The 18,368-nt window shown below is 40.6% G+C and overlaps 1 protein-coding gene across 4 annotated transcripts in view; it reads right to left on the reverse strand.

Moving 5' to 3' along the window:
* PALM2AKAP2 (PALM2 and AKAP2 fusion) overlaps positions 1 to 18,368 on the reverse strand; it is a 526,924-nt gene that overhangs the window by 403,010 nt on the left and 105,546 nt on the right. For all 4 annotated transcript variants that reach the window (XM_050943033.1, XM_050943031.1, XM_050943035.1 and 1 more), the window contains exon 2: positions 8,854 to 8,899. In XM_050943033.1, coding sequence (XP_050798990.1) covers positions 8,854 to 8,899 — 46 coding nt within the window. The remainder of the gene's footprint in view (positions 1 to 8,853; positions 8,900 to 18,368) is intronic.

Below are 18,368 nucleotides of genomic sequence, written 5' to 3' on the forward strand. Positions count from 1 at the left end.
TAAAGCATATCTTCAAGGTATCCAGTCTTGATTTGAGCATGTCCACAATTGCTCTGTATGACTGTCCTATCCTCAGTGTTATTAACCATTCCACCAATCTTTGTGAATCCACACATTTTATCAGCAGTCACTGTATATACACTTCCAGATTATTGATACAAATATTGAACGGTGTCAGACCTACTCCTGATCCCAGTACAAACACACTAGAAACATCCCATTTGATGGTATTCCCAGTTTTTGAGACTGGACAGTTATTCAGTTCCTAATCTATTTAATGTGAGCTTTAAGGGCATTGTTTAGTGCTAAATCTTTAATCAGAGTGTTGTGCTGGACTAAGTCAACTGCCTTACAGAAATCTAAGTGTAACATATCAATATAGAAAATGTTATCAAATGTCTAATTGCATCAGAAAATATCAGGTTGTTTGACAAGACCTATTTTCCATAAAACCAGGTTGACTGGCACTAATTATATTCCTGTCCTATAGCTCTTTATTGAGGCCAGTCCCTATACGGGGATCTGCCCTCATGGACTCCTGTTGAGATCCATAGGATTCCACACAAGTACAGGAATTGTGCCAGTGGACTCCAATGTTCACTACCTTCTCAAGTAGGTAAGCATGACTAGACAAAACAAAACAAAAACCCTTGCCTCTGCACTGTAATAAAACACACACACACAAACTCACAAATCAAAGGAAGAATTCAGGTCAGTAGTATAAAGCAAAGCTAACACTCTTACAGAAAAATCCTGTTGAATAAGAATGAAATAAATAGTATTCTATAGAAATGCAACAGCGTTCTGTAGAAATTACTCTAAAAACTGATTGAATTGAGAAAATGGTAACCTTTCTCTAGTTCTTTTTGTTTGTTTGTTTTTGAGGTATCCAGTGGAGATCTATAGCAGGAATATAATCTAATAAATTATATTAAATGATTCAAAAAGCAACAAAAATGTATCATTGCTTAAGACTCAATCTTAAAAGCATTTGCAAACAGGAATAATTCCATTTAGTCCAATGGAACTAATGGCATGCCAAAAATTACTCACACGTACATATGTGTGTACAGAATAGAAGCCTTAGATGGGGAGCTCACTGAGAGACTGTATTACAGTTTTACAGATATTATATATTTTATATAGCCTCACCTAGAAAGTGTTGATAGACATACTGGTTTTCTGTTGCCCAATCAGAACATGAAATTGAGTAAGATGGCTAGTATAAGGTGGCCGTTAGCCTAAAGCAGAGGGTGGATGGGGATAGAATTAAGTTTGAAAGTTTCATTGTGACTTTCCTGCATTTCTAGCATTCAGGGTTTTTAAAACTCTCACAAGATCTTTATTCATAATTCTTATACAAATTAAAACATTATTAATAGTAACATTTTGATTTTGAGACTGGCCCCGAAGTGGTAGATAGTTTCCAAGCATGCACAATATATATACATACACATTGTATGTATGTATATATATATACACAGAGAGAGAGAGAGAGAGCAAGAGCGCATCACTCTGTATCACTCCAGAGCAGTGGTGTGCAGCATGCAGGGTTACCTGTTAGGGTAATCCACTTGCGAGCTACCATACAGTTTGTTTATATTTGCACAGTCGCCTGCAACTCCCAGTGGCTGTGGTTCGCCGTTCCAGGCCAATGGGAGCTGTGGGAAGCGGTGCAGGCACATAGACCTGCTTTCTGCAGCTCCCATTGGCCAGAAACGGAGAACCGCAACCACTGGGAGCTACAGGTGGTCGTGCAAATGTAAACAAACTGTCTGGCGGCCTGCCAGCAGATTACCTTGATAGCCAGTGTGTGGCTGCAGAGACCATAGTATCTTGTCCTCCCACATATTAATTCATCCACCTTCCAACTAAGAACCAGTGAGTCTAATCTGTACACACTGCAAACTCCAGTATCCCTACTCTAGATTCCATTATTTTCACCCTTCAATATGTCTGCTCTAGACACATTATAGAGATTCCCCTTTTCTCTGTCCAATGTACATGCACCAGCTGGAATCCCCGGAGAATCTCATACACTGGAGCAGGGGAGTTACTTCTGCTCCTTTCTTCACAGAAGGCAGAGAGAAGCTTATTTACAGGAAGCCTCTGTGTGACAGCCTTCTCTCACTTTAGGTAGTTTAAAAATTTCAGCTTCCACTGCCACCCACCAACAACTTCGTCAAACCAGTCAAGAAGCCCCATGTATATATGCACCCAATGCATCTCCTCTTCCTTCTTTCATCCATTCTGAGTCCAGCATGCTGACAGAAATCGGGCATCAATGATCATCCATTGACCAATTTGAGGGTCCTTCTCAGCACAATGTTCAAATCATGCCTTTAAATTATTCTGATTCACTCACAAGACCTCAATATACCAGGTATAGGCTGGAAGCATGGTTGCTAGGTCTATCATCAAGGAACTACATTTCACCCAACTCATAGGGCATACTTAAATTTCATGTGACAACAGATGATCATCTCCAATCTATAGCAGGGGCAAAAGGGAAAAAGACAAGGTTGGTATGGGGATTTACATAACAACCACCACTCTGGGTCAGACCAATGGTCCATCTAGCCCAGTATCCTGTCTTCCAACAGCAGTCTGTGACAGATGCTTTAGAGGGATTGAACAGAGCAAAGCAATTATTGAGTGAGTCATCCCAAGTCGTCGACTCCCAGCATCTGGCAGTCAGGGACTTAGCCATCTTGGCTAATAGCCATTGATGAACCTATCTTCCATCTTTTTGGAACCCAGTGATGCTTTTGGCCTTTACAACATCCCCTGACAATGAGTTCTACAGGTTGATTGTACTTTGTGAGAGAAGTACTTCTTTTTGTTTGTTTTAAACCTACTGCCTATTCATTTCATTGGGTGACCCCTGGTTCTTGTCTTGCATGAAGGGGTAAATGACACTTTCTTATTCACTTTCTCCACACTATTTATAATTTTATATAGACCTCTATCATATCCCCCCTTAGTCGTCTCTTTTCTAACCTGAACCGTCTCTATCTTCTTAATCTCTCCTCATATGGAAGCTGTTCCATAACCTAATTATTTTTGTTGCCGTTCTCTGTACCTTTTCCCATTCTAATACATCTTTTTTTGAAATAGGGTGACCAGAACTGCACCCAGTATTCAAGATGTGAGCGCACCATGGATTGATATAGTAACATTATGATACTTACTGTCTTATTCTCTCACTTTCCTAATGGTTCGTAACGTTCTGTTTGCTTTTTTGACTGCCACTGCACATTGAGCAGATGTTTTCAGAGAATTATTCATAATGACACCAAGAGCTCTTTCTTGAGTGGCAACAGCCAATTTAGACCCCATCATCTTGTATGTGTTGTTGGGATTATGTTTACTATTGTGCATTACTTTGCATTTATCAACACTGATTTTCATTTGCCATTTTGTTGCCCAGTCACCCAGTTTTGCAAGATCCCTTTGTAAATCTTTGCAGTTAGCTTTGGACTTAGCTATCTTGAGTCATTTTGTATTGCCTACAGACTTTGCCATCTCGCTGTTTATCCCTTTTTTCCAGATCATCTATTAATATGTTGAACAGCACTGGTCCCAGTACACATCTTTGGGGGAACCCATTATCTACCTCTCCATTCTGAAACTGACCATTTATTCTTACTCTTTGTTTCCTGTCTTTTAACCAATTACTGATTCATGAGAGGACCTTTCCTCTTATCCCAAGCCTGCTTACTTTGGTGTGAGACCTTGTCAAAGGGAAGGTCTACACTGAAAACGCTGCTACAGTGCAACTGTGCTGTAGAGCTTCAGTGAAGATGCTACTATGCGATGGGAGAACTTCTCCTGTTGGTATAGTTAATCGCCTCCACCAGAGGTGGTAGCTATGTAGGTGGGAGAAGCCCTCCCGTAGTACTGTCTACACATGAAGTTAGGTCACTTTAACTCAGGGGTGTGGATTTTTCTCAGTCCTGAGCAACGTAGTTATACCAGCATATTTATAGTGTAGACCTGGCCAAAGGCTTTCTGAAAGTCCAAGTACACTATATCAACTGGATGCGCCTTATCCACATTTGTTGAGTCCTTAAAATAATTCTAAAAAATTGGTGAGGCATGATTTCCCTTTACAAAAGCTGTGTTGACTTTTTGCCAACAAACCATGCTCATCTATGTGTCTGACAACTCTGTTGTTTACTACCGTTTCAACCAATTTGCCTTGTACTGAAGATAGGCTTACCAGCCTGTAATTGATAGGATTGCCTTTGGAGCCTTTAAAAAAAAACAACAAACAAAAAACCCCCAGAGTGTTGTATTAGTTATCCGCCAGTCATATGATACAGAGGCTGATTTAACCAATATATTACACACCATGCCTAGCAGTTCTGCAGTTTTGTATTTGAGTTCCTTCAGAATGCTTGGGTGAATACCATCTGGCCTTGGTGACTTATTACTGTTTAATTTATCTATTTGTTCCAAAGCCTTCTCTGTCGACACCTCAATCTGGGACAGGTCCTCAGATCGCTCACCTAAAAAGAATGTCGGAGTGTGAGAATCTCCCTTGTCACCTCTACAGTGAAGAATGATAACGAAGAAGTCATTTAGCTTCCCTCCAACGGCTTGTCTTCGAGTGCTCCTATAGCACCTTGATCGTCCAGTGGCCCCACTGATTGTTTTGCAGGCTTCCTGCTTCTGATGGACTTAACGAATGTTTTGCTGTTAGTTTGTGTCTTTTGTTAATTGCTCTTCAAATTTTTTTTGGCCTGCCTAATTATACTTTTACCCTTGACTTGCCAGAGTTTATCTTCCTTTCTATGTTCTTCCATAGAATTTGACTTCCAATTTTTAAAAGAAGCATTTTTTGCCTCTGACCACCTCTTTTATTCTCTTGTTTAGCCATGGTAGCATTTTTTTTGGTCCTCTTACTATACATATATTTTTTATTTGACATACACATTTAATTTGAGCCTCTCTTATTGTGATCTGAATTGCAATCATTTTTGCCTGGCAGTTTATAAACAGAATATATGTAAGCATATGCATATATATTTATATCATTACATGATGATGACAACCATGTCATAGATTGTGGAACCATGTAATAAATTTCAGAGCTATGTGATTAATTTGTCCACCGTATGATAAATTGCTAGCCTCACCTGTTCTCTACCTACTAAATCCACCTCCTCTGGGATGACTAACATTCCAAACTTCTGAGCAGCATAAGGCAGCCATGATTATTTAAAATGCCACAAAAATGTTTCCTTCTTTCATCCAAATTTTACCAGTCCCTCTTCACGAAAAATGCACTAATCCAAGACCAAGGATTAGCATTATTCAATAAAGTCTGAAATCTGCTGAATCATAAATAAATCTACTGTTCTAGCTCATATAAGGAGAAATCCATCCTTCCAACCTCTTGCTTTTTAAAGTACCTCCATACCATACATACTGCATACATTTCTGCTTCATTTGTGTTAGAAGACAGCTTGTGCTAGGCAATTGATTTTTGTCAGTCCCTTGAATAATCGCTTAAGAAAGGACTCAATATACATATGTACATATAAAAATACATGGTATAAAGATTTTATCACCATCTGTTTGGGAAGACCATGTAATCACAAGTTGCAAAAATCACACAGAAGTTATATCAAAGGAGTGCTAAGAAAAGTTTCACATCCCTCCAGACCATCCTCTGTTCTCATTATGCCAAAAGCAGTATTTTACAGAGAAAAACTGTTTTAGAAATGTTGTAGAGAATTTTAAAAAATGATTTCACCATTATATGGCCCCAAAGTATCAGAGAATCTTACAATCTTTAATGTAGTTCTCCTCACAACAACCTGTGAGGAAGGGCAGTGTTATAATCCCCATATCACAGGTGGGAAACAGAGCTAAGTAACTTGCCCAAGGTCACACCTGTGGCAGAGTAGGGAATTGCACCTAATCTCCCAAATCCTAGACTAGTGCCTTAACAAATAGACATTCTTTCTTCCTCAAATTGTACTCCTACCCTGCTCACAATGCAGGATCAAGCCATAGAAATTTGTTTCTAACTTTGAGAGATCACAATAATTTGATTGATAGGAAACTATCGACTTTCTGGCAGGCAGATTCACAATTCCAAATTTGAAATTTGTGTTCCTTCAATATTCTGCAATAATCACTTAAAAGTCACTATTTATGTGACTGTTCCACACAGTAAATTTGTTCATAGGATTGTCCATCTAAGCAATCACAAAAGGGATGCGATCATAGCCCAAATGAATTTGTTTAGAAATTTGTGGAAGGATTTTTTCCCCCAGCATTCACACAGCCCTAGTGATAATGTACAGTAGTAGGTCTTTGCCCACCTAAGACAGACTAAAACTTGGTTAAAATATTTTCTCCTGACTTTTCCAGTGAGCTGAACTGAAATCCTACATCCTTCTTTTCTGAGACACCATTTAAGTTGGGCTGATCCTCCTAATCATCTTAGATAGGCCCAGCAAATCAAGAACATTGGAGAAATGCCCTGTGACCCATCCTGATGAACCAAGCTCACATTTGAAACACACACTGATTGACATTATAATTGGAGACATACTTTTCTCCTAGAACTGGAAGGGACCTCAAGAGATCATTGAGTCCAGCCCGCTGCCTTCACTAGCAGGACCAAGTACTGATTTTTGCCCCAGATCCCTAAGTGGCCCCCTCAAGGATTGAACTCACAAGCCTGAGTTTAGCAGGCCAATGCGCAAACCACTGAGCTATCCCTACCCCTATTCTGACAAACATTTGCAAATATTCAGCTAGAGCAGTAAAGTTCCCCAAAAACTTACATGGACAACTTGTTGACATGCAGAACCTTTGCACAAACAACTGCTGGCTTGGGGATGAAGTCTGAACACAAAGCAAGACCAAATCTGAATACTTTTGTGGTTCTAGCTGAACTGTGTTCAATGTACTTTGAGTCACAGAACATATTCTTCTTCACCACCAGGGTCTTCAGCTAAAAGTATGCCACAACGTAGTGTATACAGACTATAGGGCTCCAGACCCATCATTGCCTGCACTTTGTGCAGTCATTTACCAAATTATCAGGTAAAGATTTTACTCTCACTTTGTAGCGGTGCAAATGATAATACAAAGTGCCGGGCAATGGAAAGAAGTGTTGGGTTGATGCTATTCTTAGGCGCATCCTTTCTTACGTACAGTACCACCCACTACTGGGAGCATGGAACACTGGTTAGCTATGAATAATTCACTGATGGAATGAAGCAGCAGGAATATATTCCCCAGCCCTTTTCAGTTTGAAGACAAAGAAGGTTTTTAAAGATTCTCTCATGTACTTGCAATACATTTTGCAGCAATGCAGTGTTAATTCTTCATGGTCGGCAGCACAAAGATGCCAAGAAGAATATGTTAGTGGGGAAATCTGAGAATTAACCCTTTAATGGCCTATTAATACTTTGATCAGAGGAATTGTAAATGCCTATACTTGGAGAATACTTTGGCCAAGTATTTTTTTTTAAAATCAGCTACTTCTCTCTGTTAAAACTTTCAGCATTTTACCCCATAATATCTCTGCCCTCCCCCTTAAATGAAAACGTTTGATCTTTTCCAGGAAACATTTTAGAGGAACAAATATTTAGTTTATAATATTTCTGGTTATTTTAAATATACACGTGCCTATTAGCAGATTAACGGACCTAAGAAAAACAACTTGGTACTGTAGCAGCAGCAGCAGCCATTCCTCTGTCTACAAAGGAAATGTATAACCCAGCTGTGGCAGCTAGAGTAAAACACAACATCTGTTGATCACTGGCAACACGCTTGCAGGGGACCTTAAAATCTGAGCAGGCTCAGTTGGTTTGTGCCTCTTCACTTCAGACCTGAAACGTACAGCCATCTTCACAGCTTGCACCACCCGACTCTACAGATATGCTGAATTAGCATGTCGATCATACCAAGCCCCCCCCCCCCCCAAAACTCAACTGAATGTCATATTGAACAAGGGCAAGGTTATGTGGACCTCGCGGGTGGACAGAGGTCATGGAAATGTGGGGCTTTTGATATCATTAATTCGCTTTAATAATAACGACCTGATGTTTTCCATTCTAAGCTCAATTATATTTTTGAAACACTGGGGCCAAATCCACAGCTGCTCTCATTGGCTGTAGCTGCACTGAAGTCAAATAACACGATGCCCATCTGCATTAGCTTGGACTCTACCTCGCTGTGTGTCTGATTTTAATACCAAAGAGGAAAATAAAAGTTTAGACTAAAATTGGGCAACAATTCTGCCCTAACTTTGCCCCAGCAGCCCCTCGGCATAGGTCATTGGAGAATTTCGCTGAAGGCATTTGGCATTAAGATGTGGCTTTCTGGTTTAATACCAGTAGAAAAGCTAGTTAAAATGATTAGCGATCACCTGCCTTCTTTACTTGATTCTATTTGGTTTTTTAAAAAATAAGAATTATTTTCTCCAGTAAAAGCCACCCTGTCTTGAGCCCTCTAGTTTAACTTCTTACTCTGCTTAGCTAACGCTCCAACAGTGTGATAATCTTTTTTAAAGCAAAGTACCGATGCTGTTCTCCAACCACCTCCCTCTTCCTGCTCTTCTCTTTCATTTGTCTTGAAAGCATGCCACAATGTATTCTAGCACACGTCAGGATGAGAGAGCATCCTAACTCTCCTCATTACCAGTGAAATCGTATAAAAACAACCTTTAATCAGTTGTGCGATAAGGAGGAAAAAGGAGAACTGAAAACTTCTCCAAAACCACACTGGCTAAATGCTGCCCAGCTACTGTGCTGGAATCCTTGGACTTCATCAACTCACAGCTCCCTATTCACAGACAAAAGAGCAAGTAAAATGAAACTGACTTACTGCTATGGCTTGCAGCCTTTCCTTGTGCAATTCTGCCTCCGCCATCCTGGAGAAAAGGACACAGGGGGAAGGAGGAAAAAAAAAAGGTGCTGCAGTCACCAAAGGAAGCTGAGTTACACCACAGAGTATTTGCAAAGAAAGCTGTGCTCTTTTGCAGGAGTCAACCACTTTTGGAGGCACTGCAGACTGGCTTACGAGAGGATCATTTTAGAAACTGGACCAGTGCCTGCCTGCCTGTCTCCCAGCTGTACTGCTAACTGCATTTCATTGCTGCTTCTGTGCGCTGTTGCTGTCACACAAGCCATGTATGTGCTCCAAAAGCAGCTGAGTACAGGGATAGCTTGCATGGCTATAATTTTTTCCCTTGACGTCTCAGCTCATTTGCTCCTCCTATGGAGTGTTGGGTCATGACAGGAGCTCAACATCAATAGCATGCACAGTAATCAGAACCTGCATGAATGCAGCAGAGACAGCTGTACGGCAGCATGCCTTTAAAACAGGAACTCCGGGGCGAGGGGGATAGAAGGAATTCACCAATCAGTAGCTATTCAAGAGTTCAGCACAGCAAACCTAAAGTCCAAACTGGTTTGGCTAGAGAAAAGGAGATTGTTTGAGTGACTAGAGAGAAACAATACATGGGTAGACTTTCAGAGTACAGCATGCTAGTTTGTGACTGCCATTATAACATAGCATGTTTAAAGAGAACTAAAGAGGTGACTCTCCAGGAGCATGTCTCAGAGGGTAGGGAATATGATGAAGCCCACATACTGTATATACAGATCACACACAGAACCACTATGTTAAAGAAAGTTACGGTTGAGAAGTCAAGCATTCAAAAGTGGAGGGCAAAGTATGTGATAATGTAATTGTTGACTGTATCATAATGCATATGCTCTAGGAGACTAAATTAAGAGCATGCAGGCAGCCTTAATTCTCACAATTCCTGATTTTTGCATACTTGGCTTTGCAACCATTCAACATAGTTTTCTTTTACATGTGTGTAATTTCCTAAGTTGTTTAAAAAAAAAAAAAGAAAATCAAATGAAGAAATGGAAATTCCACTGTGTGGCATCAATACTGCGGCTCCTCCCCATCTCCCCCAGTTCCTCAGCAGGCCACAGACCTTTGCCACTTGAACGAATGGAGTAACTGATAGGCTCAGTAAATTGGCATCCTCTATATGGACCAGCATCAGAGAGGGATGAGATGCATATTTTGCCCCTGAATTTCACATATATTTGTTGACAGCAGAGGAATTTGGAGATGTAAACAAAAAAACCAAAAATTCAGCTTGAGGCAAACATCCTGAGTGGAAAATTTCAGCCCAAACAATTAACATCTTGAAAAGTTAAAAGCAGATGGAAACAGATTCTTATAACGGGAAATGTCAGGCAGCCTTAAGCGTAGGCTGTGCTACCAGCTCTGCCTATGGTAGATCAGCACTTTGAGCTGGGGTGTGATTTCCCAGCTCAGGTGGACATACACTTGCTACCTCTGATTAAGTTAGGGCACTAAAAATAGAAAGTAGCTGTGGCAGCTCAACCAGCGGGAGGGGTTATCTGCCTCGAGTATGTGCCCATCTGAGACCATGGGCATGTACTCAGGGCAGGAAGCCTACTTGCTAGCCCACTCATGCTGCCACAGCTACAGTCCAATTTTAGTGCACTGGCTCAATGAAAGCAATCATGAGAATGTCTTCCCAAGCTGGGACTCAACCCCCTCCAGATTGAAATGTAGATGTACACTCACTCACATTTAAGGGCATGTCCGCACATGGGTCTCGGGTATGCACGTATTTTCTTTTGAGGACTTACAATCTGAAATAACAAAAATAGGCAACGGAGCAGGTGCCTCTATTTTTGGATGACCAACTTGCTTAATGATTAGACGTGCTGAGCCCCTGTAGCACAGCTACAATTCAGGGTGCTCAAAACCTCTGAAATCACCCCTAAGACGTACTCAGAGGCAGGCAAATTTCATGGCCACTGTTGAAATTGTGCTTGCTCACTGCACGTGACAAGGTGCACTTGGCTTTCAGAAAACATATCAGAGGCCGTAGCATGTACACACCATGCTTCAAGATTAAATCCTCCTTAACTGAAAGGTTCTAGAACAACACAGTAAACAGATGAATGACTTTTTGCTTAGCAGTAGCTCTATGAAATATAGCCCTTCAGATGGGAAAACGCACTGAACACGAGATACTCTTGGTAACTTTTATATCCAACGAGCAACGTTTTACTGCCCTCTCCCTTAAAACCAAACATTATATATCTACAGAGGTTACCTTTCAAACAGTCAGTAATTCCAGTTTAGTATGAGACTTGTTCCTGTTCAGACAATCTTTGTTATTAAGCACATCTCAGGATCTTAGAAAATTCAGTCTTTTTTTTAATTCTTCAAATCCTTTTAGCATCTTGTTTTTTCTCCAGAATCTCATCCTCAATATTCAATGGCACAATATGGGCCCTCACATGTTTCTGACATTACTACAGTCTGTTTTGCAATACCCTGTCATGCTGCAGACAGATATATGTCTATCTTCCCACTGAAGCACAGGGAAGGTACATGGGTAACTCCTGTTAACCTTACTCAAAGTAATGTGATTAAATCTTTTCCACCACCACTGCTGAATTTTGATGGCAAGCTTAGCCCCCAGGGAAGAATTCTGCTGTCAGTTATACCCAGTGAAGCCAACGAAGTTGACACAGGTCAACTCGGTGTGGAATTTGAGAAATCAGATCTTCATCCACATGAAGCCTTGCAATTGGACAGAGTCAAATTAGGCTGCAAAAATATACCACAGGAAGCACTCCTTCACTTATAATCCCAGTTCAGCAAAGCACTTAAGCACTTACTTAAGTGCATTAAAATTAATGGTCTTGAAGCACATGTTTATGTGCCTTGATGAGTCAAGGCCTTCTTATCATCATCATCACGGCAAATCCCAAAGAGGCATAGCCTTCTTGCAGATTGGACACTACCTGCACCTATCTCTACATACGTCCTTAAACCCCATGTTCAATTTTATTTAAGTGACTGAGTGAGATAGGCAGACATTCTGCCCTGGGGTAAGCACCCTACAGAAATAAATGTTACCGACAAGAAAAGCAAACAAGTACCAAAGTTTTATTTGCTTTTTTATATATATGGAAACTTTAAGGTCATTTTAGTAGCTGGATGAGTCTCTGCACAGACTCACAGAAGGTTTGAATATACTAGATTTTATTTTAGTAATTGAAGTTCTCATGCGAGCAGCGGCCATCAGTTTACAGAGACTGAGGTATCCTTTTGTTTTACACTATCCCCCTAACTGCAGCAGCAACCACATCACGTCTATCATCCTAATTAGTAGCAACATTATTGCTCTGCCTCTGGCAGACTGTGCCAGTCAGAGAGTCAGGCGCAAACAGACTCGCAAGCTAGAGAACCCCACCTTCTTCTGTTATGAAATGACAATCTTCATTACCCTCATTACTGTGATAATATTCCTTATTGCACCTTTTCACCCGCTTCCAATCTCAGATCTCATCACCAACAGCAAAGCATGATAATTGCAGCTCCGTCACTGTTAGGTACTCTGCTGTAGAATTTTTAGCCTCTGTTCCATCAAACCACATCCCATATATGTGGGGGAAAAGGGGGTTTGGAGCGGGGGAGTGAACAGTAGCGATTGCTGGAGTGACCCTGATCTAACAGGAATGTGCTGTGGTTTTATATACCCAGACAGCAAGCTCCCTCTAAACTGCAAGAGTGATAACCAAGAGGTATGCACATGTCACAAAATAAGATATGCCCTAGTGAGATTTCTATGAATTCTTGGCTGCCCCTGAGTCCAAGTTGGATAATCTCTGCCTGATTAAGTCTTGCTAGAGAACTGGGCACTAATTAAAGCTGCTGATCAGAGTTTATTTAAATAGAGGAGAAGACAAAATTGCTTGCAAACACAAAACAGTGAGGACAGGGAGGGGAAGAATAAAAGACTGAATCAGCAAAGAAATAAGGCAATGCTGATTCTGGTCAGATCTTCCACCGATGTAGTTTTTCAGAGTCTCACAGGGAAGCTTTCCACCTTCACATTCTTTCCAGGCAGAAATGTATCCAGAGCCAGAGGGGGAGATGTCCTCAGTTAAACCAGATAACACAGACAGCATTTTGATCATGAATATGTGGTCAAGTTTGGGTTGTTCTGCTCCAGGGCTGGAACCAGCAGGGTTCATTTTGCACATTGTTTTGCACAAGCATAGTGAACAACAGAGGAAATAGTAACACTTCAAGAGCGTCCTCAACAGCGATTGTCACAGTGTTCAAAGAAAGGTATACAAATGCTTGGATAATAAGACTTAGCTCTTTTAGAACACCTTTAACGTATAGATCTCAAAGCACTTTGCATTGAGAGATACATAATCTTTTTTTAATATTGATTTTTTTAAAAAAAATCCCAGATTTTACAACAAGTATTTTTTTTCTGGATTTACCTCCTACTTTTGTATCATTCAAATATATAAAAATGATTTGTTTTATCAGGAAAATAGAATACATTACATGAGATCTATGTATTACTATAAAACATTAGTCAGTGTGTATCTGCAAAGCTGCCTGTTGAAGCAAGGCTATGTATTAGTCTAGAAGGTACACACAATAAACAAACAGACACGCATGCTCTGAAGTGTGTGTGAATCTGAACATACTGATGAATCTCATGCCTACCACGTACACATTTCAAGCTGTTAACAGATAACGGTTTAAAGATCTGACATCCTAAAATGGGAAGAAAATGAAAATCTGTATCAGAATGTGTTTCAGAACACGAGGAAGTATTCGAAAGTTAAAAAAAAATAAACAGGAGAAAAGGATGAAGTTGAGTGTATGCGCTGCAAATGATGTGGCCCAATTATTAAATATAAACATTTAAAGGCTAATAGTTCTAAGTCTACAACAGTAAACTCTTTATTCAAATGAAAAGTTGTATTTGGGGATTAAACAGCTACTGTTTTCTTAAACTTTCAGGTGGCATTATGTTTTGAGTTCTGTTTTAGTTCTGCAGTAAACTGCACTGAATTCCATTAATCAAAGCATTAATCTACTGAATACTTTCTCCCCCAAGTCCTTCCATCCACCAAAATAAACTCTGATATTTACCCAGAAAAATTAATAGTTTTTCCACCGATTTTCACCTCTTTTTGTTGTTGTAGTAATAAACACCAATAAATTCCTGGAGAAAAATTAAATAAAATAAAAACCAAAATCCAAAGGCCCCTTCCATTCATTTTACAGGACATTGAGGTTATGTCATCTGTCCAAGTTCACACAACAGGTTAGTGGCAGTACCAGAAAGGGACAAACCTTAACAGTATATTGATATGACTGGGTTCTATATATCTGGGTTTTTATACCACTCTTGAAACTCTAGTATCTGATAGAGCTGAAATTTTTCACTCAATTTTTTAATGAAAAATGACCTTTATTTTAAAATAACAACATTTTTGGGGGGCAAAGGGCAAAGGTAGGGTAGGAGATTCAAAAATGGATCTCTCAAAAGATATTCACAATATTTTTTAAAACAAAAAAATTAGTCCATTTCAGAATGAAAATGACCATTTTTTTGCAGAATTGTTTTTCCTTTTCTTGACCATCTCTTATGGGATGACTAATTACAATACTAAAACATGAAGGATTTGGCCATTGACATCCAAAGAACCTTTTGTGCTGTGCCCAGTCTAAACTTTTAATGAGGGAGGCCAATTAAATCATGAAAATCGGGTGCCTTTCCTTTCTGTACAACTGAGCTGGGTTAGGAAAAGTTCTGCTTTAAATAACCTACTTAAGATGTTTTACAAACAGTGTCATTCCAGTTGGCATGTTACACACTGCAGCACCATCCTACACGTTGAGGGACAATTTCCCCTCTAGGTCAAACCAAAGCAGCACAAACCCGTGGACTTCAATGGGATTGTACCAGTTTGACAGAGCAAACTTTTGCCCGGAGACTGCATCAAAATACACACACCAGAGGTCATGACTGATGTTTGCAATCGTCATAAATATTTTTGTGGTGACAACTTTTGACTGGGCTCCTGAAAATGGCTGTCAAGGAAACAAAGAAAGCAATGGAGGGGAACTAGGCTTTGTGTCTCTCTGCATTTCAGTTCTGATTGTTTAAAAGAAGATGCCTCTGGCTTTTACAATTACCACTTGCCAGCGGGCTGAACACTGTAACACTAGGACCGTTCTAGCACCCCTAGTTTGCCCCAGTTTGCCCTTTTTAGATAACATTAGTTTCATCTAAGTTGAAATTCTGTGGTGCGATTAATTTGCTATTTCTCTGTCTTGCCAGACTCTGTTTCTGTATTAAAATAAGCTAGAAATGAGAGTTTTCTCTGATCATTTAGAGCTCTGAATCAGGCTTGCTCATAGCTCACCTGCTTTTTAGACTTACTCCAGGACAACCATCTTGTGCAACATGAGTCCAGGTCCACAATTCTCCTTTGGATCCCATTCCTTCCTCAAGCTAGGGTGACTAGATAGCAAGTGTGAAAAATCAGGACAGAGGGTGGGCGGTAATAGACACCCATGTAAGAAAAAGCCCCAAATATCTGACTGTCCCTATTTAATCGGGACATCTGGTCACCCTACCTCCAGTGCATTCTACTTTCGTCTTTTTATTCCTTGTGGATATCTCTAACAAGCAAAGGGCAATTTTGGAAAAAAAAGAAGCTGGGGAAAAGAGAGCTTACTCTAATTAAGTGATTCTGATTCCTCTCTCTCTCTCTCTCTCTCTCTCTTACACTCCTCAGGTAAAAGTATCAGCGATGAAACAGTTATGCTGCAAAACATTTAAAACTCCTGATTTTCACAGTTGCTGAATACCTACAATTCCCACTGAAGATAACTGGAGCTGCAGCACCTCTGAAAATTAGACACCCAAGTGTGGCTTCAGAGATAGCACCCTATGGAGGTGAATAAGGTAGTTGCATTCAGAAGGTCAGCACTAACTCCCCTGGGATTTGATAGCTGCTTTCAACGACCTGAAAGGGGGTTCCAAAGAGGATGGATCTAGACTGTTCTCAGTGGTACCAAATGACAGAACAAGGAGTAATGGTCTCAAGTTGCAGTGGGGGAGATTTAGGTTGGATATTAGGAAACACTTTTCCACTAGGAGGGTGGTGAAGCACTGGAATGGGTTCCCTAGAAAGGTGGTGGAATCTCCTTCCTTAGAGATTTTTAAGGTCACGCTTGACAAAGCCCTGGTTGGGATGATTTAGTTGGGAATTGGTCCTGCTTTGAGCAGGGGGTTGGACTAGGTGACCTCCTGAGGTCCCTTCCAACCCTGATATTCTATAATTCTATGTAGCACAGGTACCTCCTGGCTATGGCTCTCCTTGCAGTTGGTCTTACCATCCCCTGAACCCGTAGTTACCTTACTGCCAGGTGCTCCAATGAAAGGTGTTTCCATAAGTTGGAGGGAAGAGGAGTACTGCTGTACTTTGGCTCTGCTGTCTTCTCACTAAAGCCTTTGGGATCAGTGGGGTGGGATTCCTCTCCTGGCATCTCCTTTGCACTTCAAGTGGAGAGGATGATATAGTCTTATGGTACAAAAGCTCCCCGACTTAAGCAAATGTTCCATTTAGGAACACCTTGCATAAGTTGAATTTTGCGTAAGTCGGGAATGTATCTCCAACAAATTATGAAAAAAAAAAGCTTATGGAACTTACGGAACTTTTTCCATAAATCTGGATATCCATAAGTTGGGATTGAGTAACCCGGGGAGCGTCTGTATAACAGTAATGCTTAGAGGCCCCATCTGAGATCAGGGACCCATTGTGCTAGTGGCTGTACAAACCCCATACAAGAGACATCATAGCCTGAAAAGCTTACTGTCTAAGGGTGGGATTTTCAGAGAACTCAGCATTGTCCTCAGCTTTGCTTTCAATGGCAGCTTTACTCTGGACTCTTATGGGTACAGAGTTTTGCCAACGCAGATCACTTCTGAAAATCCTACCCCAAATAGACAAGAAACACAAAGGGTGGGAGAAGAGAAATTATGCACAGAAGGATTAGGTGATATGCCCAATGTCATAAAGCAGGTCAGGGGCAAAGCTGATAATTGAACTCATATCTTCTGACTCTCAATCTAGTGCCTCAACCACAAGACCATCTTTTCTCATTTTAAACATTAGCAAAATAGGAGTGTTTCAGTAACTACAGGGTTTTTCATCACCATAGCCTTTACTATCAGTGCCTAGTTGAAACAGACAGCATTGTACGACAAAAGCCAAGGCTCAGGGCTTTCGTGTTGGACCATCACAAGACGCCAGGCATCTGATAAGCCATCTTTATTAACAAGTTCAACGTATGAGGGTCAATGGCATTTGCTTGGTTTTGTTTTTCGGTAATGGAGAGTTCATGGTAGGAAATCTATTGAATAAAAGGAGTGCTGCACAGCCCAGGCAAGCAGCAGAAAGGACAGCATGGTGTCCTGGACTATTTGTATCCTTGCATTGTGAATGGCAGGGGACCAGTGAGGGCAGATACCAAACTGGAAACTCTTGGCCAATGGCTACAACTTTATTGGCCTTTGACATCCAGTATGTTAGTTCTTACAAATAACCTCTGTTGGCTGCAGAGAGAGGGAAGGAGGCAATACTGTTTCACATGACCTTCTCAAACAAACTAAGAAAATGCAACCTAGATGGAGTTACTATAAGGTGGGTGCAAAACTGATTCGAAAACCATTCCCAGAGCGTAGTTATCAGTGGTTCACAATCATGCTGGAAGGGCATGATGAGTGGGGTCCAGCAGGGATCAGTTCTGGGTCTGGTTCTGTTCAATATCTTCATCAATGATTTGGATAATGGCATGGAGCGTACATTTATAAACTTTGCGGACAATACCAAGCTGAGAGGCGTTGCAAATGCTTTGGAAGATAGGATTAAAATTCAAAATGATCTGGAGAAACTGGAGAAATGATCTGAAGTAAATAGCATGAAATTCAATAAAGACAAATGCAAAGTACTCCATTTAGGAAGGCACAATCAGTTGCACACATACAAAATGGGAAATGACTGCCTAGGAAGGAGTACTGCAGAAAGGGATCTGGGGTTTATAGTGGACCATAAACTAAATATGAGTCAACAGTGTAACGCTGTTGCAAAAAAGCAAACATAATTCTGGGATGTATTAGCAGGAGTATTGTAAGCAAGACACGAGAAGTAATTCTTCTGCTTTACTCCATGCTGATTAGGCCTCAGTGGGAGTATTGTGTCCAGTTCTGGGTGTCCCATTTCAGGAAAGATATGGACAAATTGGAGAAAGTCCAGAGAAGAGCAACAAAGATGATTAACGGTCTAGAAAACATGACCTATGAGGGAAGATTTTAAAAAAATGGATTTGGTTAGTCTGGAAAAGAGAAAACTGAGCGGGGATACGATAACAGTTTTCAAGTACTTAAAAGGTTGTTACAAGGAAGAGGGAGAAGAATTGTTCTCCCTTACCTGTGAGAATAGGACAAGAAT

The sequence above is a fragment of the Gopherus flavomarginatus genome, chromosome 3, assembly GCF_025201925.1.
Source record: "Gopherus flavomarginatus isolate rGopFla2 chromosome 3, rGopFla2.mat.asm, whole genome shotgun sequence".
Taxonomy (NCBI): domain Eukaryota; kingdom Metazoa; phylum Chordata; order Testudines; family Testudinidae; genus Gopherus; species Gopherus flavomarginatus.